This window comes from Nicotiana tabacum, chromosome 17 (assembly GCF_000715075.1).
Source record: "Nicotiana tabacum cultivar K326 chromosome 17, ASM71507v2, whole genome shotgun sequence".
Taxonomy (NCBI): domain Eukaryota; kingdom Viridiplantae; phylum Streptophyta; class Magnoliopsida; order Solanales; family Solanaceae; genus Nicotiana; species Nicotiana tabacum.
In genome coordinates, this window is record NC_134096.1 from 39926296 (window position 1) to 39948089 (window position 21794).

Sequence of the window (21794 nt, forward strand, 5' to 3'; positions counted from 1 at the left end):
CTCTTTCTGTCTGTGGGAACCAACCAGATAGCATGACGGGCCAACTCGATGTACTGCATCTCATACTGCATCACAGACATATCACCCTGGCGGAGCTGCTCAAACTGTCTACGCAGCTCCTCTCTGCGGGATCGAGGCACGAACTTCTCCAAAAAGACCACGGAGAACAGCTGCCAAGTAAGGGGTGCTGCACTAACAGGCCTGCACCTCTCGTAAGTCTCCCGCCATCTGAGTGCAGTCCCAGAAAACTGAAAGGTAGTGAATGAGACCCCACAAGTCTCCAAAATACCAGCAGTACGGAGTATTCTCTGACATCTGTCCAAAAAGTCTTGAGCATTCTCTCTCTCTATGCCACTGAAAGGTGGTGGGTGAAGTCTCCCAAACCTTTCCAACCTACATTGATCATCCTCAGGCATGGCAGGAACCACATAATCCTGAGCAACAACAACTGGCTGGGCTGGTGGTGCCTCCGGTGTCTGAAGTCCCTGAATAACCTGCTAGGGTGTGCGAGCGACGGGAGTCTGAGTGCCTCCCCTGGCCTGAGAAGTGGTTGCGGCCGTCGAAATAGAGACCGCCTGAGCAAGGCCAGTACACGCTGTCAGAAACTCAGAATCTAAGCTAGGGCCTCCTGAAGGCCTGGAATCACAATAGGCACATGTGGTGCCTGAGCTAGTGCATCAACAACTAGAACTTGGTCCTGATTTGGGATAACCGATGGATCTGTAGGTACTACCCCAACTGTTGTACGGGCTGCACCTCTGCCCCTACCACGGCCTCTATCGCGGCCTCAGCCTCTCGCGGCCCTGGCTGGTGGTACTGGTGGCTGGCCCTCCTGACCGGTAGTACGAGTCATCACCATCTGTGAGAGAATGAAACAACATATGTTTAGTTACTAGAATCAACATATTCGCACGACAAGAATTCAAGAATGTGGAGTTTCCTAAAGGTTTTGCAGCCTCTCGAAGATAAGTACAGACGTCTCTGTACCGATCCGCAAGACTCTACTAAACCCGCTCATGACTCATGAGACCTATGTAACCTAGGCTTTGATACCAATCTATCACGACTCAAAACTAACCCCTGTCGTGATGGCACCTATCGTGGAACTAGGCAAGCCGACTCATTTCCAAAACAAATTGATATTTTCATTTTAAAGATAATTTCAAGGTTATTTAACATAAAACCTCCATTTAAAGAGTTAAAATCAATGAAAAATAGAAGTGCGGAAAAGAAAAGCCCGACATCGGGGTGTCACTAGTCATGAGCATATACTACAATCTGTCTAACAATATCAAGGCTAACTCAGCCCGAAGAATAGCTAAATACAACTAGAGGAAGATCAGAGGGAGAAGAGTAGGGGTTGCGATCACCAAACAGCTACCTTGCTATCTCCAATAAAATTTGCAACCAGAACACTCAATAATCGCTACTGTGTCCAGCTACACCTGAATCTGCACACAAGGTGCATGGAGTAATGTGACTACGCCAACTCAGTAAGTAACAACAATAAATAAAGACTGAGCAGTAGTGACGAGCAATAAAGCATATAACGTTCATATAAGGAAATCTTAGTAAAATACCACATGCTTTTTAAAAATCAGGATTTGAATCAAATTATCTAGTTTAAACCCAGTTCCAGTAAAAATCATTTAAAGACATTTTTCCAACAGTTTTTCAAACAAAGGCTCAATGCAAAGGTGAGCAAAAATGATGAAATCATAAACAGCTCCTCGGGCAAAACATCACTCATATATAGCCCCTCGGGCAAACCTCACAATCACTCTTACTACTCGGGCATACCTCATAATCACTCATGCATCCCAGTCACTCGGCACTCGCACTCAGTAGGTACATGCGCTCACTGGGGGTGTGTACAGACTCCGGAGGGGCTCCTTCAACCCAAGTACTATAATCTGCACGGACAACTCACGTGCGATAATAATAAAGTATGATGCAGGCGGGCAGCCCCGATCCACACTCATCCTCACCAATCAGGCCCTCGGCCACTCTTAGTCATAAGTATGCTGCAGGCGGGCAGCCCCGATCCACACTCATCCTCACAAATCAGGCCCTCGGCCTTACTCAGTCATAAGTATCTCAAGCCTCTCGGGCATTTCAGTAAAATAGGGTATTCGGCACAAAACATTTAAATGCATCAAAATAGAGTCATAAAACTGAGTTATGCGGTAAACAAGTATAAACATGATTGAGTATAGATTTTCAATCGAAAACAATGAGAGGATGGTAAGAAACAGTCCCTAAGGGTCCAAACAGCATTGGCGCAAGGCCCAAACATGGCATTCAGCCCAATTTACAGAAATTCTTTCTAAAACATATAAGTATCATATGGTTTCAACAAAGTATGCAACTTTACAGTTGCTACAGGATGGACCAAGTCACAAATCCCCAACAGTGCACGCCCACACACCCATCACCTAGCATGTGCGTCACTAAAAATAGTAGAATGATACAAAATCCGGAGTTTCATACCCTCAGGACTAGATTTACAATCGTTACTTTCCTCAAACCGGTCAAATCTCTACCCCGCAATGATCTTGCCTCTGGACTCGGCCTCCAAATGCTCCGAATCTATTCACAATCAGTACAATACCATCAATACGCGCTAATGGAATGAATTCCACAAGCAAAACTACAAAATTAGACCAAAACCCAAAATTGGCTCAAACTCGTCCCCCGGGCTCACGTCTCGAAATCCGACAAATTTTACAAAATTAGAAAGCTCATTCACTCACGAGTCTAACCATGCCAAATTCATCAAAATCTGACATAGTTTGGTCCTTGAAATCCTTAAATTACTCTCCAAAAATTCCAAGCCCTAACCCCTCATTTTCACAAATTACCATGATTAAAACAACGGAAAATCACCATATATACAAGTATTAGGGCTCAAGTAACTTACCTCAACGAAATCCCTTTGATTTCCTATTCAAACCTCTCCCAAAAGCTCCAAACACAGAGTTGAAATTGTGAAGAATGACCAAAATTCGCGAAAGGTTCTATTTATGGTTTCTACCCAGGTTTTTTCGCACCTACGGCCATTTTCTCGCACCCGCGCGACCGCACCTGCGGTCCAAGAAGCCGCACCTATGCAACTCACTTAATCACCCAGATTCCGCACCTGCGGACCCCTTTCTCGCACCTGCGGACTCGCATCTGCGGTCCCAGGTGCGTATCTGCGAAACCAGTCCAAACTTCTCATCTCCGCATCTGCGCTCAAAGCCTCGCACCTGCGGGCTCGTAGATGCGGCCAATTCTTTGCACCTGTGTTCCCAGCCTTGGCCCAGCGTCTTCCTCACCTGCGCACTCCCCACGCACACCAGCGGCCTCGCACCTGCGACCCTTTCTTTCGCAGGTGCGGAAATAGCAGAAGCAGTAGCTCCAGCTGCAATTTCCAACTTCAACAAATCCGTTAACCACCCGGAATCACCCTGAGGCCCTCGGGACCTCAACCAAAAATACCAACAAGTCATATATCAATATACCAACTTAGTCGAACCTTCGAATCACTCAAAACAACATCAAATCATCAAATTACCGTCGGATTCAAGCCTAAGAACTTCTAAATTTCCAAATTCGGCAATCGATGCCCAAACCAACTAAACCACGTATGAATGACCTCAAATTTTGCACACACGTCAAAAATAACACTATGAACCTACTCCAACTTCCGGAATTCCATTCCTACCCCGATATCAAATTTTCCACTACCGGCTGAAATCGTCAAATTTCCAATTTCGCCAATTCAAGCCTAATTCTACCACGGACCTCCAAATCACATTCCAGACGCACTCTTAAGTCCAAAATCACCTAACGTAGCTAACAGAACCATCTGAATTCAAATCCGAGATCGTTTATACATAGGTCAACATCCACTTGACTTTTTCAACTTAAGTTTCTACTTAAGAGACTAAGTGTCTCAATTCACTCCGAGTTCCTTCCGGACCCGAACCAACTAACCCGATATAATATAATATAGCTGAATAATACCAAAAAAAGTAGAAATGGGGAAAACGGGGCTATAACTCTCGAAACAACCGGTCGGGTCGTTACATACGACTACGTTTGCTAACCATTCGGGATATTTTACTTCCCAGATGGATCCTATTTTGAGAAGTTTGGCTACCTCGTCGTTGATGAATGCATGTTTTACCTCGGATGGGGCCTTCTCTTTTGTTTTATCGGGCGAAACTTTGGGTCCAAGCTCAGTCGATGTGTAGTGATCTCCGGCGGGATTCCTGTCATATCTAGGTCGGACCAAGCAAAACAATCCATATTATTGATAAGAAATTTAATGAGTTTTTCCCCGAGCTCGGGGGTTAACCCCGTACCCAGGTATACCTTTCGATCGGGTAGATGCTCGATCAGTATGACTTGCTCCAGCTCTTCGACTGTCGATTTGGTGGCGTCGAAATCCTCGGGGATTATGAAAGATCGAGGGGTCCAGTAGGCATCATCCTCATCCGTTCCCTGCTTCTTCGACTGGGTCGAGGCTGGTGGTTGTGGTTGCTATTTAGCTTCATATTTTCCTTTGGACTCCGATCCCTTTGTTGACGAAAGCGCTGATACCGGTATTACTTCGTCGACCGCGAACATATCTTTGGCAGCATGAGGTTCCCCATACACCATTTTTACTCTATCTGGTGTTGGGAACTTCAGCGTTTGGTGAAGGGTTGAGGGGACCGCCCTCATGTTGTGAATCCAGGGTCTTCCGAGTAGTGCGTTGTATCTCATATCGCCCTTGATCACATGGAACTTTGTTTCTTGAATAGTTTCGGCTACATTTATTGGTAGGATGAATTCACCTTTAGTTGTTTCACTCGCCATGTTGAAGCCATTAAGAATCTGAGCTGCGGGTCTGATCTTGTAGGCCGAGCTGCTCCACGACCCTCGATCGAATAATATTGGCCGAGCTTCCTGGATCAATTAAAACATGTTTAACCTGAATTTTATTCATAAGGATAGAGATTAACAAAGCATCATTGTGGGGTTGTGAGATCCCTTCTACTTCCTCATTATTGAATGATAAAGTGCCTTCTGGTACATAGTCTTGAGTTCGTTTCTCCCTGGTGATTGATACTTTAGTGCGTTTGAACACGGGCCCTTGTGGAATATCGACCCCACCAACGATCATGTGAATCATGTGTTGTGGTTCTTCCTGCTCGTTTTCCTATTTGCATCCCTGTCTCTGAAATGGTTCTTAGCTTGGTCGCTCAAGAATTCTCGAAGGTGGCCCTCGTTGAATAGACGGGCCACCTCCTCCCTTAGTTGTCTGCAATCTTCGATTTTATGACCATGTGTACCATGGTATTTGCATATTTGATTGGGGTTTCTTTGGGATGGATCAGTTTGTAGGGGTCTGGGCCATCTAGTATCTTTGATTCTCCCAATGGCTGACACAATACCTGATGCGTCGATGCTGAAGTTGTATTCTGATAATCGTGGTGCTTCTGTGGGATCGACATGTTTATCGAAGCCAATTTTGCTCATGAGCCGTCGAGAGCTCTGTCCTCGATCGTTCCTTCGATCATTTCGGATGGGATTGCATCCTGGGTCGTTGTTCCTACGATCTGCATTGTATGGTTGGTATCGATCTCTGTTCGACCGGGGTTCTCTGTCAATATCCCTTTGAGTTCTGCCGACGGGCCTGTTTGGATAAACGGAACCGGAAGGTGTCCCCAATTGATCATCCTCGACCCTGATCTTTGACTGGTACTGATTATGTACATCGGCCCAGGTTACCATTGGATATTCAATTAAATTCTGCTTTAGCTGTCGTGATGCCACCGAACTTTTTTCGTTCAAACCTTGAGTAAATGCTTGAACAGCCCAATCGTCTGTGACCATTGGTAGTTCCATGCGTTCCATCTCGAACCGAGATACGAATTCCCTCAATATTTCGTTGTCCTTTTGCTTTGCTTCACCTTGAAGAGGTCTGACTTCCTAGTCGCAACCTTTATTGCTTCGACATGTGCCTTTATGAAGGAGTCTGCAAGTATGGCGAAGGAATCGATGGAATTAGGCGGCAAATTGTGGTACCATATCATTGCTCCTTTCGACAAGGTTTCTCCAAATTTCTTCAGTAGAACAGATTTAATCTCACCGTCTTCCAAGTCATTCCCTTTTATTGCGCATGTATAAGAAGTGACATGCTCATTAGGGTCGGTGGTCCCATTGTACTTAGGAATTTCTGGCATTCGGAATTTCTTCGGAATGTGTTTCAGAGCCGCACTTGGAAGGAAAGGCTTTTGTACGAATTTCTTTGAATCCATACCCTTTAGAATCGGTAGTGCCCCCAGTATTTGGTAAACCCGGGAGTTGTATGTCTCTACTTTCTTGCCATTTGCCTCGATTTTATTTTCTCCCGATTTAATCTGTTTAGCGAGCTCCTCGAGCATTTTCATAATGATGGGGTCAGTCCTCGATTCGTTAGCGTTCGACCTTTCTGGTACAAGCTCGGCCCTGTGGACGACTTCTGATTCGATCCTACTCGGTGTTCGATGCTGATTTTGTAGTTATGCTATAGCGGTTTGTTGAGCCTGTAACATTTCGAATATCAATTGGAGGCTAACTCCACCATCTTCTCCGCCCTTCGTACCTCGACCACCTGATCGAACTTCCCTGCGTATGCTACTTTTGGGATCAACGCCCAAATTTGCATTTAGGGCGACATGTGAACTGACATCGACGGGATTTGCAATTGGTGCTCCCTCGAGGTCAGCCTGAGGCGCCTCGATCCCTGGGGCGGCTATATTGTCATTTTCCCCGTGAAATCCGAGGTCGTTGTCACCGTGTGTAGGCGATGCTTGTGAGTTTGACATGTTTATCCTGAAAACAAAGATTCTTACGAGAACAAGTGTAAAGCAGTGTATGTTATTGGAATCAGTATTAAGCAATCACTATTATCCTTTGCCCCACGGTGGGCGCCAAACTGTTTACCTTTAAAATTGAATAACAATTAAACTTATAATGTGGTTTTAAAGACACATGATTTCACTTAATACCAATTGATAAATATGAAGATTAATAACAGAAATAAACTATAAAGTAAAGCAAACCAATGTTAGAATGGAACTCAGCCCTCAAGTTTGGATACCCTCAAACTGGTTGATGTAAGAACAATTAAAATATAACAAGCTGATGAACAATAGTATAAACAAGAAAGAGAATTATATTGCTTTGATATCTGTGAACAATGTGTCTTACAGATGATTAGAACCCCCTCTTAAATAGTAGAGGAATTCCACTTATGGTATAATTCTAATTACAGAAGGAAATCACATGATTAGCTAATTAACCGTTCCTGATTTGATCCGTTCTGAGATTTACACCATAATCCTCAACCAGTCACGGATATCTCGTCTTTCTGTTATTGTGCTATCTTCGATCTTGCTCGATGTTTGTCTCATTTGGCTTCGATCGCTACTAGCCTCGATCTCGACAGGTACCTCGATTCTGAACTCGGTACTTTATCCTCGTGATTTAATCTGTTCCGTTACGAGACCATCATTCGATGCAACCTCCCGATCTCGGTCATGTAGTAAAATCGGGTAACGATATACACAGCTATTACATTTAATTGAGTTGCTGTCAAGTGTTTTCCACTTAAAGCATATGTATTGTGATGGGCTGTTTTGACTTCACCGTGACCTTTTATTTTAAATATCCTGTAATCTGAAAAGAAGAAATTGACAGATCGGAAATAAAACCTTGGTAGACTTTATAATTTAGGTTGAAATTTCATCTAAACTGAAAATATTGTCGTCATACATATATGGGAGCTTTTTGATTGGGTCCTTGGTGCATTTTTTCTTTTTATCTTTACCTCGTTGAGATTAAAGTGGCTTGTTTTCCTTCATTTATATATTATGTTTTGAACATTTCACATTCTTATCAAATGGTGCATCAAAGTGGGTAATTGAATATCCAATAAATGTCAAGGACTGAACTGGAAGGCCCCAAAACTTAATGGTCCAAACTTGAATTCTTTCAGATCTACTGTACAACTGTTGCACTTTATTTTTTATTAAATGCGGACCAATCAACTTTAAGTAGACTTGTAATTAAGAGGGTAGTTATTATAAAAGACGTGCACCTAAGTGGTCCCCTATTTCATTTCATTTAGAATATGCAACTCAATTAGGGCACTCAACGATACTTTTCCGTTTGATTTTTTGCCTTTTTTATCCATAATATTAGATTTTTTCAGATATCAATAAGTAAATAATTTTTTTTTTCAAAGTTGTCTTTGGAGTAAAAGCCTAGGAATATTTGTTATATTTTAATGAACAAATTAAGATTACTATGATTAATTTTATTGTTAATTAGTGCTAAAAGGTGAATTCCGTAATATATATGAAAACAATCAAAAAATCAAATAAAGTAGATCGGAGGGAGTATGGTTTAACTGTTAATGATGTGAGTAAAATCAAATTACAATAAAGATAAAAAAAAATACACTTATGTTGCTAAGAGATAACAAATATTTGGTGAAATAGTCATATCGATACATGCAATGAGAAAATACAGCTAAATTTGAAACTAGAAAAAGGGAATTAAAGAGGAAGAAAGAGAAAAAGAAAAACAAGTTAGTGAAGGCAAGAAGTCAATGTCAATAGCTGTAAGAAAACGGCAATAATTTTTTTTTAAAAAAAAACAACCATTAAAACCTCTATATATTGACACTGTACAAAAGAGAGGCAGAAGAGGAAAATCTAAAAAGAGGTGCATTTATACGAGTATATAATAAACGAGGAAAGTCACGAGGGACATCCTTCCTTTTTGTGCAAACGCCAAAGTATATATGCATGGTTTGAGCGCATCTTTTATGCCATCAGCCAAAGGCATCCTTTCTTTAATTACAAATTCTTCTTTGGTAGTTTTTCCTCTTCCTCTTATCCATTCTTGTTATATTCGTGTGTTGGTTTGAGAGGTTGAAGCTGCCAGCATGATCTGGTAAGACGACCATAATCCATTTCCTTTCCTCAGATCCCTTATCCGTAGAGGTGAATTCAGAATTTAGCTAGAGTCAGTAAATTTAAAATGAGTTTAATCTTATAATATTATATATATGTATGTATTTTAATTATTTATTATATATATATAATTCGAGTTGAAAACAATAAATTGAATCAAGAGAATTCGCCTTAGATTTGGCCCCTCTTCCTTAATTTCCTAATAAAAGAAAACTATATTTACCATTCAAGAAAAATGAAACGTTGAGATATTTTCCTTTATTGGGTTGGACGCTAGCTAGATTTAGATGTGTTTTGTAAATTGTAGTACCTACTGGGGATGGGGATAAAAGGATTTGGGCTTTCATATATAGGTTTAGTTTCATCAGGTCATCTAGCAGCTTCAATCACTCACCAACAATACAAGAGATAAATGAGCTAGCTTGATTTTTCATCAAGGATAAGTCAATTCTATTATGTTCAAAAGTTTTCATATATATATCTCAGGTACTTTTTGATTTGTCTTTTATTTAATTTGTTCTACTCTTAGATTCTTCAATCCTGCAGCTATGGGCCTCTGGTGTACTTTGAGATTGCTATAGATGTGAATCCACTCATTAAAACCTAAAAGAACTTTTTTTTCTCTCCACATTTTACATTTGATTAGTCTAAGGTTGAACTTCCAAGAAAGCCAAATTTCTTTTTCTCCTGTTTCGTGAACTTCTCTGGGTTCACTTAAAAATAACTGCATAAAATTATGCATAGTAATAACCTGAAAAAATAAGATAAGTAACCGGCCAGTTTAATTAGTATATGATAGGTTCAGATTCATTAATAGTATATAAATTGTTTATATATTTAGTATTATATTAATTAAATCCTTTTATTTTTATTTTTAAATTTGAGAATTGATAAGCTCGGCATGAAATGATGAGAAGTCCGAGATATTATCCTAAGAACCTCTGAGGTTATCCTTAACCAAGTTGCACTTCTCATCCTCTAAATCTCAAATATATCGTATGTTTGCGTGTTTGTTTGTTTGTTTTTCCGTGCAGATAATATCAAGAGTCAGCAAGTAAAACAAATTTCCAGGACACGAGAAAGACATACTTGGTAATCAATATTTAGCTTGTAATTTTGTAAGCTTATGGTAGTAACGACATGATGACAAACTACGTAATTAGTTTGTGGGAAAATTGAGAAGCATTTTGGTTACTTTTGTCTATACTCTTTTATTGCATCTAACAACTACTCTTTCGTTTGTTACAGGTATTCTTTTTTTATTAATTTGTTTTAAAAGGAATAATATTTTTTATATTTAAAAGCAGTTTAACCTTAATTTTTTTATTTCACCCTTAATAACATTTTAATGTTGTATGGCGCTCATATACACAAGAAGTTGTTTATGAATAAAAGCATTATACCTATTGTCGTTGTATTTCAGTTAAATCATTAGTTTTGAGATTTATCTAGCAAAACTAACTCTTTTTGGGTCTACACAATTAAATTTTCCCTGAAAATTTTTGAGTTGTTGATGGGCAGTTTAGACTATGTCCTCACATAGAAATAGGATTTTAACTTTGTGCTTCAGCTAGCTGAAAAAGGATTTTGAAACCCTTTCATATTATATTTTATTATGTGCCTTTCAATTTGTTAACATAGTTTGACTAAGCATGGAATTTAAGGAGGAAAAACTTTTTAAACTTGACATGATATTAAATATTTATGAGATTTATGTGGTTATAAAAGAATTAATGTCATTAAGGTTAAAGTATGAAGTTTAATTTTAAACAAAATTATTTTTAAATATTAAAATATATTATATTTTAAACGAACTAATAAGAAAATAGTTTCATATGAAATAAAATGGAGAGAGAGGTAAATCAACGTTGCAACAAGAGTAGCTTAGAAACAAAGTGAATGTCTCGATTTAAGTAGGTTCATGAACCCAAAAACTAAAGGAAAAGTTTTTCTTCTTGTTTGGTTTTTGCTTATGACCAATGAGTTTGACAGAATTTTCAATGATAATCACTTTCATGATGAATTTGTCTTCCTTTTATTTCCCTATAATATATAGGTAGTTATTCACTTGTTTTTGACTCTTAGGAATTAATCAATGCCTCAATGGTCTCATAAGTTTTCTGAATCCAAAAGCATTTTGCCTTTCTTGTGAAAGATATACTATAATGGAAGGGAAGTCAGATATTGCAACTTTTGACAGTTCATTGGAAAATATTTTTTAGTCAAATTGTGAACTGAATTTTCTTTGATATGACATTCAACTTCTCGGTGATTGTTTGAAAAAAAGAAATGTCAATACGTCAATGTCCAAGATTCCAACGTCTGAAAGTTGTTTCCTACTTATGGAAACCTCAAGTAGTGACAAATGGTTTCGTTTCTAGTTTTGTCTATATCTATAGTCATTCCTACAAATATAGAAAAACGTTATCTCTCTCTCTCTCCTCGTGCTGAAAGTTTTGGAGAATTTGGTATTTCCAATTGATTTGCAGTTACTCTTTTTTTCTTTTCTGAAAAGGAATCTTAAGAAATATTTGACTGATTGAAATTGAGAATTTTGTAACCTTACACTGATAAACAATGAAATTGATCGCAGTTACTCTGGAATAAGACTTGTGAATCGCAGTTTATCACTTTATCTCGCTCCAACGTTTAATCAACCGTTTAGGTGCAAGCCCACTGGCTGGTTTGTCAAACCGTTTTAAAGCGCTTTTTAACTTTTGAAAGTGTTTGGCAATAAAAAAAAAAGTTTAAAAAAAATTAAAATCTGTTTAAAAAAATCAAAACCAACAAGTTGGGTAAACTCAAACTTTTCGAAATTAGCTTAAAAGTCATATTGTTTTGACCAAAGATATTACATTCTTATCCCTTATAATTTTTCTTAATCTCGAAATTACCCTTGAAAACTTGAAATTGCAGCCTCTACTTTCTTCTTCCTCCCGAAATTGCAGCATCTGCTTTCTTCATTTTACTCTTTTTCTTGCCCATTCTTCTCCGGATGGTAACGATTCGTTTGCTTCCAATTTTTAGTTTTTTACTAATTTTTTTTATCCGTCGCTGCTCTTTGTGCTGAGATTACTTGAAGTAGTACCCAACTATTTTCTTTTCATTTCATACTACTTTTAGTTTTTTAAATTGAAAGTGAATTAAAATGTTAATTATTATGTATTCATATTATTTAGAATAAAATATTATAGTAATAAGTTTCTTTATAGGTTTAACAGCTTTAAGGATATTTCAGTAATTTTAACAGAAAAAATGTTTATTAATATTTGTTTACCAAATATTTCAATAACTTTTTTTCAGCTCCAATACTTTTATACAAACACATAACTGCTTATTTATAAAATCAATTACAGTATTTAAAAAGTACTTTTAAGCACTTTACTTAAAAGATACTCTTTTTTTTTTTTAGCAAATCCAAACGGACCTCTGAAAGCCCATCCAACAGACCAAAGAAGTATTTCACGAACATGACCTTTTTCCACGAAAATATAGTATAATAATCTTTCACCTTAAAAACAGCTAAAGGTAGTTAAAGTGAAAGTCAAAGTAAAGAACCTGCCCTTTGTCTCAGTTTTGAGTAAAAGAAAGTTGTATTGACTTGAGAAGTTCGGAATGTACGAACACGTGTAATATAGTGGCCAATTATGTAAAATAAAATTATGAAACACCATAGTTCAAATCTTAATTGAAGCAAAAATTCTAACTGATATTTTTCTTTATCTGTCTAAATTTTGAGAGATTATCTTTTCTATCAACTCTGCACAAATCCATATATATATATATATAGGCATGTATTGCTCCCCCATTTTGTCGCAGCTCACAATTTCAATGAAACCTGGGGCGGCCAAGTCTGACTAGTGTTGCAATTGCAGGCAGCTTCCCGCAGCTCCGCTAAATCTGTCCATATATGGCTCATTTCACATCATTTCAACTCACACTTTCCTAACATCATTCCACCCCTCCCAACTTATTAAAATGGTCAGAACATACAATATGTAGACATTAAGAGGTCTTGTATTAATTTTGGTGTTATTAATCCCTTGTTTGTTAGTGTATTAGTTATACACTCTATTTAGTACTATTCTTATACATAGCAAACAATGGCATTAGTAATATCATAATTTTTAATACATGAATAAGTATAAAGACAAAATTGCTCTTTCAAAACCTTTTCCAACACATGTGAAGGGTATTTTTATAAAGAAATAACTTCTTAAAAAAATTATGCAATACATATTATTTTTAATACACTAAACCAAACAGTTAAAAAATAATCTCAGCATTACTAATCTCAACACTATTAATACACTATTCAGTACTATTCTTATACACCCTACCAAACGACCCCTAAAAGCAGAGGTGGATGCAGTGTGATACAAATATGTAGACATTAAAAGTAGAGGCGGATACATTGTATCTGTACCGGGTTCGGGTTCATTTGAACCACGATGCAGAACATAAATTTAAGTGTAAAAATCTACTAAAATTACAACAAATAATAGATATGAACCTACGACATTAAAAATACAATGAGTTCAGGACGAGGAACCTTAAAGATTGAACTCGTATAGCTTAAACTATATCCGCCTCTGATTTAAAGCACGTAAAAGTTATTAAATTTTATGGGCGTAACAAAAGAGAAGGGAAGACTCGGTCAATAGTGCTGGCAATGGAGATAGAGCTCAACTTTAAAATGGGAATTTACAACTGATACTATCATCCCCAACTAATTAATCAGTCAATACAGGAACAAGGATATTCAAGGTATACAGGGGAAGCCAAGAACTTATGCAACAAAACTTGAACTACAAGAAAAGAAAAAAGAGAAACAAATAATACAAAACATGCTACTCTTCTCTGAACACTCCCCACAGATAATGCTTTCCTTGAAACCCTGCAAAGCAATTAATTCAGTAAACCAAAAGTTGGAAATGAGTAACTCATGATAAATAGAAGTGACTCACGCCAGTGACGCCGTGGCAGGTCCATAGAAGTGAAAACCAAGAGCTCAGCATTTTTCACAACGGTTCTCATGGCAAGTCCTTGATGAATCATCTCATCAACCAGGTCATCAAATGTCGCCACGACTCTGGAGTAAGAAAGTTGAATATTAGACTTCACTTTGATACGAGTTGCAAGAGAAGATGGTATAAGACTGACCTTGCATCTTTTGGGAAAAAATATAGGGCAATAATATCATCGCTTGGTTCTGATCTCAGAAAATCCTTAGGCCAAACATTGGATTTTGGGACAATTTCTAGCTGAAGTGTTGACGGAAAGAGACATGCCTCGTCATACACCTTTTTGCATGCTTTACTTGATATGCGAGCTACAAATCCATCCAATGTACCATGATCGCCATTTAGTATGTTAAAACTTCCACTGCGAGTAGATTAAGACAATAAACTTGAGTCTAGAAAGTCACACTCTTGTATAGGTGTTGTCCTGATTGAAATCAAAATATACCATCATAGGCTCTGCCAAAATTCTTCCGATATACTTTTTGAGATGGAATTCTTCCGATCTACTTTTGTCCATACATTTTGTTTCAAAATTTTGAAACAATATTTGGAGATTATTTCAAATAAGTGCTTGTTTATCAAGCTGACAATTATTTCAACTTCAAACATGAATTATGGAATTTGAAGTTTGAAAAACATGTTTTAGGAGTTTTTCAAGTTTCACTCACAAAACTTTAGCTGTGTTTTCATGTCCAAACACAACAACTTCCAAATATCCTTTTTCAACTTAACTTCATATACTATTACTTTTTCCCAAATATCAACCAATTCATGTCCAAATGCCTAGATTTATCCCATTAATGTTAATGTACCCTCTATCCCAATCAAATAACAACTTTTTTTCTGTTTAAGTCGAGCAAGAACAATGTCTAACTTCCTGAAGAGCATATGCAAAGATTCAAATCCCCATTTCCTTCCCCCTTTTAAACAATTATGGCCAGAAAATAAGTACGATAGCTTCAGTTAATTATTTGAAAGCTCAAAATATTTTTACTGCATTCCTTTGGTTTTGTTATTTTCTTCGATTTTTTCTTTCCCGTAAATGTCTCAGACCAGTAATCAAACACAAAAATTGTGATTGCAAATGCAGAAAATGTAACTCTGACCTCCATGTAGGATTAATTACTGGCTCGGCACATTGATGAGATTCCGGCAATAAAGCATATTGCAGATAATCCGTGGTTGATTGATGAACATCTCCAGAAAAAATGTTACTGCAGTTTCCTTGGTACTTATTTCCTCCAAGATTTAATTTTCCACCATGGTTGCTTTGGGAAATGTTCTTAATTCCATTCTTCACATCTGTGCAATCAGTCACAAAAGTGAGAGATCAGTTGAAAGAGTAACGTTTCTGTTCTATACAAATTCTAGATTGGACAAAATCACAAGTTATATTAGATTGCTCTGTCGGGCCGGGTTTTGTGGCACAACACGGACGCAATGGATGATTTTGATGTTTATGCGCTTCCTTATTTGCTGAAGAACATTGACCATGTTCGAATAAATCAAAAAAAATTATAGACCTTACAACACTGCTCAAATGAAATACCTTTGTTTACATCAAGCGGAGAGCCGTTATCCATGACATCAGACAAGCCGGTCGGGGGTATCAGCTCCTTAGCTGGCTTTATTTCAAGAATATCTTCCATTGCTTCATGGATACACTCATCTCCTAGAGTAGGGTTTTCCTTTCTCTTCAATTTTGGTCCCACATTTGTTTCAACGCCGCTAGAGGAGAACAAATTTGATCTGATACCAGCGCATTCGTGACATTCCTGTGACTTACAATCCTCACAAACCCAATGAATGAATTCGTTTAAACTTCTTGGCAACTCATCCAGGCAGTAGCTGAGGGCAAAGAAATAACAGGAAAACAAGTTCAAACAATGTGTCTAAACTATCTTCACTTAGACTTGGTAGAGGTAAAGCTTACACGGAAACCAAAAGGTTAGCTAGAAAGTAATTGGTGAAAAAGATTATGGGTTATGTTACTCCAATGATAGTCCATAACAACCAGAAACCATCTTGGACCTCAATAAAGAGTAAGCTTTAAAGTTTGTTTGAAGTCAATTTCTCATTTGCATTATCAACAATAGAAGCATGTACACTAAAAAAGTTTCTGCTCCTCTTTAATTGAGTGTATAAAAAGCCAAACAAATTGTTTCATAAATTATATCATATTTGGTTAACAAGTAGTAATAGTTCCGACATGCAAGTTATTAAAAAAAAGGACAGACCATGCACGAAACATCCTGCATTCACGTAGGGTTGGGGAAGGGCCGCACCCCAAGGGGGTGCGATATAGGCAGCATACCCTAATGCAAGCATCAGTGGGCTGATTCCATGGCTCGAACCCGTGTCTTATAGGTCACACGGAGATAACTTTACCATTACTCCAAGGCTCCCCTCCATGCAAGTTATATTTCATATATTATAATATAGTATACTATCACATAGGGGACAAGAGTGGGTTGCTCTAGTGCTAAGCACCCTCCACTTCCAACCAAGAGGTTGTGAGTTCGAGTCACCCCAAGAGCAAGGTGGGGAGTTCTTGGAGGGAGGGGAGCCGAGAATCTATCGGAAACAGCCTCTCTACCCCAGGGTAGAGGTAAGGTCTGCGTACACACTACCCTCCCCAGACCCCACTAGTGGGATTATACTGGGTTGTTGTTGTTATTGTTGTTGTTGTTATCACATGGGGGTCTGTGTTGGAACCAAATAAACAAAACAGAAGAAAAGGCTACAACGGCATCCATCACTACATCTCTAAAAGTAAATCAACTTTTCTAATATCATTCTCTCCGTTTTCTTTATTGTTTTAGGAGGATCACCAATGCTGACCAACTTACTAATGCACTGCAGCGTGTAAACATTGAACGCAATAAACCAGGGCATCATAGAATCCTCTGTCACCACACTGCAAACATACATTCATCTGCAAGAATGTAGAACAAGTAGTTATGGAGTACCTGCTAAATAATACATTGTATTAATTTCCAAAGAATGTAGAACAAGTAGTTATAGAGTACCTACCAAATAATACAACGTACCTACTAAATAATATACATTGTATTAATTTGCTCAGTATGACTCGTCAGAACCCTTGTTTCCAAAGAAATGAAAGTGGTGATATGGGAATGATCAACTATTTTTCATACAAATGACTATCACAATACAAACTCAGAGCTAACAATAATTCACGGAGCTTGAAGTAATTATCCAGAAACAATGTATTCGCCAATCCAGTCATCTTGGCAAGGTTATGGCAGACAGACGTACAATATTGCAAGCAAGTATGAGATAATTTTCTATTTTTCTTCCTTACACTATCGAGACTTGAAATGTGAATCAAATATGAAACTGCCTAGACCGACCTGAGTGTAAGCTTCCGGAATAGGATTCTTGCACCCTTTTTAATTTAATTAAAAAGAATTTGAACAGGATGAACCAACTAAAGGAAATATATACTAACCAAAAAGTAGGTGATAGTTACACATACCAAGTTAAATCATTGTATCAGCCCTCACATTACTGACAAGAAAAAGCTAGTTAAGAGATTTTTATTAAAAAAAAGTAAAAAGAAAATAAAGTGCAACCTATTTGACCATAACACACAGGAGACAGTAAAAGTTTCCAGAAAAGCAGAAAGAATATACTCTACCCCCACCATTCTCAGAGTTCTAGAATGCCATGTAAACAAGAAGAAAGACAAGAACTATTTGGCGCACATGCATGTTCGAGTTTCCAAGTTTTTTATGTGAAAAAGTTTCACTGCGTGAATCCAAAAGTTTGAATAGTCACTACTGTAAAATCAAACTGCACCTTTGCATTCTGATTTCCACGGGCTTCACCATTTCTAGATATCATGCCAGAGTAAGATCTTGACGCAGTTGGCCTCAAATAAGAAGATTTGGAGGAGTCTTGTAATATGCTACATACTTTTTTTGCCTCTTCATCATTGGGAAGAGCACCTTCATGTCCATTTTTAAGTGCACTCAGCTCGTGTTTACTGCCTATTGCTGGCTCCTGTATACTACCTTTTGTTGCAGGAAGCTTATTCACGGTCTTATCAGTAATGTACATCGCAATGCCAGCATTGAGTTCATTATCACACCTTTTCTGTCCTACAGGGGTCTCTAATACATTTTCAAGGACAGAGCCTCCATTACTTGCTTCCTCTCTGCAATTAGCCTGACCATATATAATCGGGCAAAATACAAAATTGGCTGCTCGACCTAAACTAATTGCATTTGCTAGCTAAAAGTGTATAAAACATGTATATTTTTTGTATATAATACACATATATACAAAAAATATACATTTTGTCAGCTATTATAATTGGGAGTGGCTAATAATATACATTTCTCTATATAATCCACACTAAATAGGTCAAGAGATCAACCCTTTTACTTTTGCAATGAATAACAACAGAACGACAACTCTAAATATATAAATTAAATAAGGAGAAAAATAACTTTACCACCTCAAGAATGAAGAGCACCAGACACAAATAGATCTCCTCAAATAAATAAAATTTGATACCTACTTACTACAATACTATCATCCCCACTTGATTTCAACTATGTACTTACCCTCATTATTTTAAAAGATAATTTCTCAAGCTCTTATTAATTTGCAAATGATATAGCTTACAGAAACCTTAATGCCCATAATACTAATCCATTATCTCTCCTTGTCACCTGCCATGTACATTTTCCAATGAACTAATTAATAAAAAACATGTATTTATATTAGTTCTTAAAGTTCATTTTCCGATACTAATATATCCTTGGGACAGCAATCTCAAAGGCGTGAATAGCAGTTTCTGAACTAGTATCATTCTGTTAAGAGCTCAGTATCAAGGTATACCCATAATAATGTTACGCCATAGCGAAATGAGAACAAATAACAGCTGGTAAGGCCAAAATGGCAGAAGACACAAACTTCAAATAAATGAGTCTATCGTAATGATCAAACTTTCTTTCCATGTGCTTAACTAACTAAGCCATTTTTTTGCCTCTTGACAAGAGATTCTTGTTTTAGCCTTCTCATATACGGAATTTCCCTTATTTGTTCCGGTACTTCATAATGGAATTTAGACCATCTCCAGTTTGTATCTTAAAATCTCGTTTCACTTATATTTCAGGTATGACCTCACCTACTTGTACAACTTCTCAACTTGTTCGAAATCTCCTCCATGACTCAGGTTTCATGGTTTAATTTTTATTTATTTTTCCCTTCAAGGAGAAAAAAGAAAAAGTAGAGAGAACAGAATTCCTAACACTTCGAACTTACCCATGAGTAGCAACATTCTTGCTCTCAATGCAGTAACCAGAGATGCTAGAAGATCCTTTCTCACCATAATGCACATCGATTGTCATCTACAAATATTTTCACATAGCATTGCAATTAGATGTTGACATTTGATATAAAAAAAGATCAAATAAAATGTCAATACCGTGATCACTTCACATTGCAATCAAGTATATCATCCTCAAAACCGAACAAAAATCGCTTCACAGGTAATAACAGTGTTAACCATTAGACAACATGAAGATCAACCAAACGAAGAAAGTTTTCTGGTAAAATTGACACAGATGTTTTACATGGATGAGCCAAGATCACATCCCAACTAACATTAGGCAAAATGTGGTTCTATAACATGACGACATGACTCAAATTCAAACACCAGAGTGAGCACGAGAAATATGTGAAATAGAAACATGTCTGATTTCTCAAATTCCGTTTCTATAAATAACTTCAGGAAAATGAAGATGATATAAATATAAGAAAAAGAATTAAAGTAATGCATGCATTTCTCTGAGATAGCTGTCATCTCTATCATTAAAAGAGATGAACAGGCCAGCTCCTGATAATGAAAAAGTAGAAGAATGTGAAGAAAAATATTACAAAATCAATACCATGTCGATATCATTGAACTATGTGGCTGATTCATTCTCAAATAAAGGAACTAAAATTGTCATATTGTACTTAATTAGAATTTCATCATGAAGTTGTTCGTTCTTAACCATCGTTGTTGCTTTAACTATGATTCCCCAACTTGCAAAAGGCAACAGTGGAAACAACCACATTGCTACTAGTTAACATCAAGCTCAAGATTGAATTCCTTTCCTTTTGTCTAAGTTACAGCCTGATATTCATTAATAGCCGTAGAGGTTAAGATATTGACATATAATGTCTAGAAAACAATGCTAAAGCCAAGTGCTCAAACTAACAAAAACATGGATAAATGCACCCAAATTTAAATCGTAGGTCAGAATTTAAGTTGGCAATATTCAAGCGCACAATACAAACAACAGTAAAGTCCTTACAACCTAGAGTATTTAAAATAATTAAAAGCGCATGGTGATACATATTCCTACATTTTAGTATGACACTAAATCAATGAAGCAGAAATACAAGACACAACATAGTAGTTCAAACATGTTATTTTGTCATGAAACACTATGAACAGTAGGTTTCACTAAATTGTTCCCCGTACATTGTATAAGCATAAGTGAATTTCATTTCAAGAACATAAGCATCACAAACCTCACTGTGGGTTGATGTTATAGTAGAAACACAGTCCAGATTTAGATGGCGCTGACAAAGACATTTTTGGAGAGATATAATTCGGAAAATTAAGATGAGCCCCCGAGCCATACATCGATATTGCAGCTTCATCATAAGCAAGAGCAGCGTCAAGAGCAGTCGAAAATGTACCCAACCAAATTCTGCTGCCCTTGTTTGGTTCCCTAATTTCAGCAACCCATTTACCCCAAGTCCTCTGCCTAACACCTCTGTATTTACAGTTTTGATTATCTGGGCCTCCTTTACCTTTCATACATCCCTTTCTTGATCCTTTGGCAGGAGCTTTACGCATAGAATCGAGGCTAGTATTTTGCTCTTTCCACCTAGCAAGTAAATTTCTTGATGACATCATTGGATTCTTTTTTTCTAGTGGTAGAGATAGGCAGTTAAAAGACTAAACATCCGAGCTTGTAACGCTATATCAAAATAAAATATATAAAGATGCTGATTATCAGAAAACAAACGGGAAAATATATGCGAAGTATCCAGTGATGTAACAATTATGACCAAAATCAATTTATGAGGCAACTGACTTGAGATAGCCAATCTATTTCCTTCCAGATTAAAAGAGAAGGAAAAACATACCATCCAAGTCACTCCAAATTTTTTCTCTGATAAACAAAAGAAAATCCATATGATTATTAATAGAAAACCACTATGGAGTTCCTTCTATTTTCTATTTTCTATAATAAAGCAAAGAAAGGAAAGAGCAAAATGAAAGTCTAATTCTTCTGTTCCTCAGAAAAAAAAAAGATGCTAAAAAAATTTTGATCAAAATTCAAGAAACCTCTCGTGGATATCAGTCGACATGCGAAATAGTGATTTGCTGAATTCTGAGTCTATACTGTAATAATCCAACACTACCACTGCGCTGCGCTTCGGTTGTAGGTGAAGAGAAGGCGGTCGGTGGGGGGAACAACTATTTCTACTTTTGTGATTCATCATTAACGAGAAACGGACAAATAACCAAGATTTTTACTCATGGAATTGGTTGTATGGCAGTAAAATTTGGTGGGATTTTAACTACTTTTATCCCTTTGTCTCTTGGAGTCCAAGCTCAATTTTGGATATTTTAAATTCAAACACTGTGATTGATGGTTTTTCTAGAGCTATTTGGATTAGCGCCGATAAGCATTAGGTCTGACTTTTTAAGTGCCGAAATGATTTAATAAATAAGCAGTTACGT

General features: G+C 37.4%; 1 protein-coding gene across 3 annotated transcripts; it reads right to left on the bottom strand.

The window, feature by feature from the left end:
- Positions 1-13657: 13657 nt before the first annotated feature.
- LOC107820939 (PHD finger-containing protein 1) lies at positions 13658-21682 on the bottom strand. 3 transcript variants are annotated; one of them, XM_075234215.1, is made up of 10 exons: positions 21396-21682; positions 20570-20931; positions 19313-19398; positions 17840-18197; positions 16867-16952; positions 15567-15865; positions 15124-15319; positions 14157-14378; positions 13961-14085; positions 13658-13890 (listed from the first exon to the last, which is right to left on the bottom strand). In XM_075234215.1, the coding sequence occupies exons 2-10, from the start codon at positions 20702-20704 to the stop codon at positions 13844-13846; spliced, it is 1554 nt and encodes a 517-aa protein (XP_075090316.1). In that variant the 5' UTR covers positions 20705-20931; positions 21396-21682; the 3' UTR covers positions 13658-13843. The 3 variants fall into 3 exon arrangements, with proteins under 3 accessions (XP_075090316.1, XP_075090315.1, XP_075090317.1); XM_075234214.1 differs by having other exon boundaries at positions 20570-21682; XM_075234216.1 differs by lacking the exon at positions 17840-18197 and having other exon boundaries at positions 16867-16986; positions 20570-21678.
- Between the last annotated feature and the right edge of the window lie 112 nt (positions 21683-21794).

What these genes read in the sequence shown, in the direction of transcription:
- LOC107820939 (XM_075234215.1), bottom strand. Translation starts at nt 20,704, where the DNA reads ATGATGAAGCTGCAATATCGATGTATGGCTCGGGGGCTCATCTTAATT. An exon ending in TTACACGCTGCAGTGCATTA is followed by an intron (nt 15,866 to 16,866) that starts GTAAGTTGGTCA and finishes CTTTGCCCTCAG; the next exon opens with CTACTGCCTGGATGAGTTGC. An exon ending in CCTGCCACGGCGTCACTGGC is followed by an intron (nt 13,891 to 13,960) that starts GTGAGTCACTTC and finishes ATTGCTTTGCAG; the next exon opens with GGTTTCAAGGAAAGCATTAT.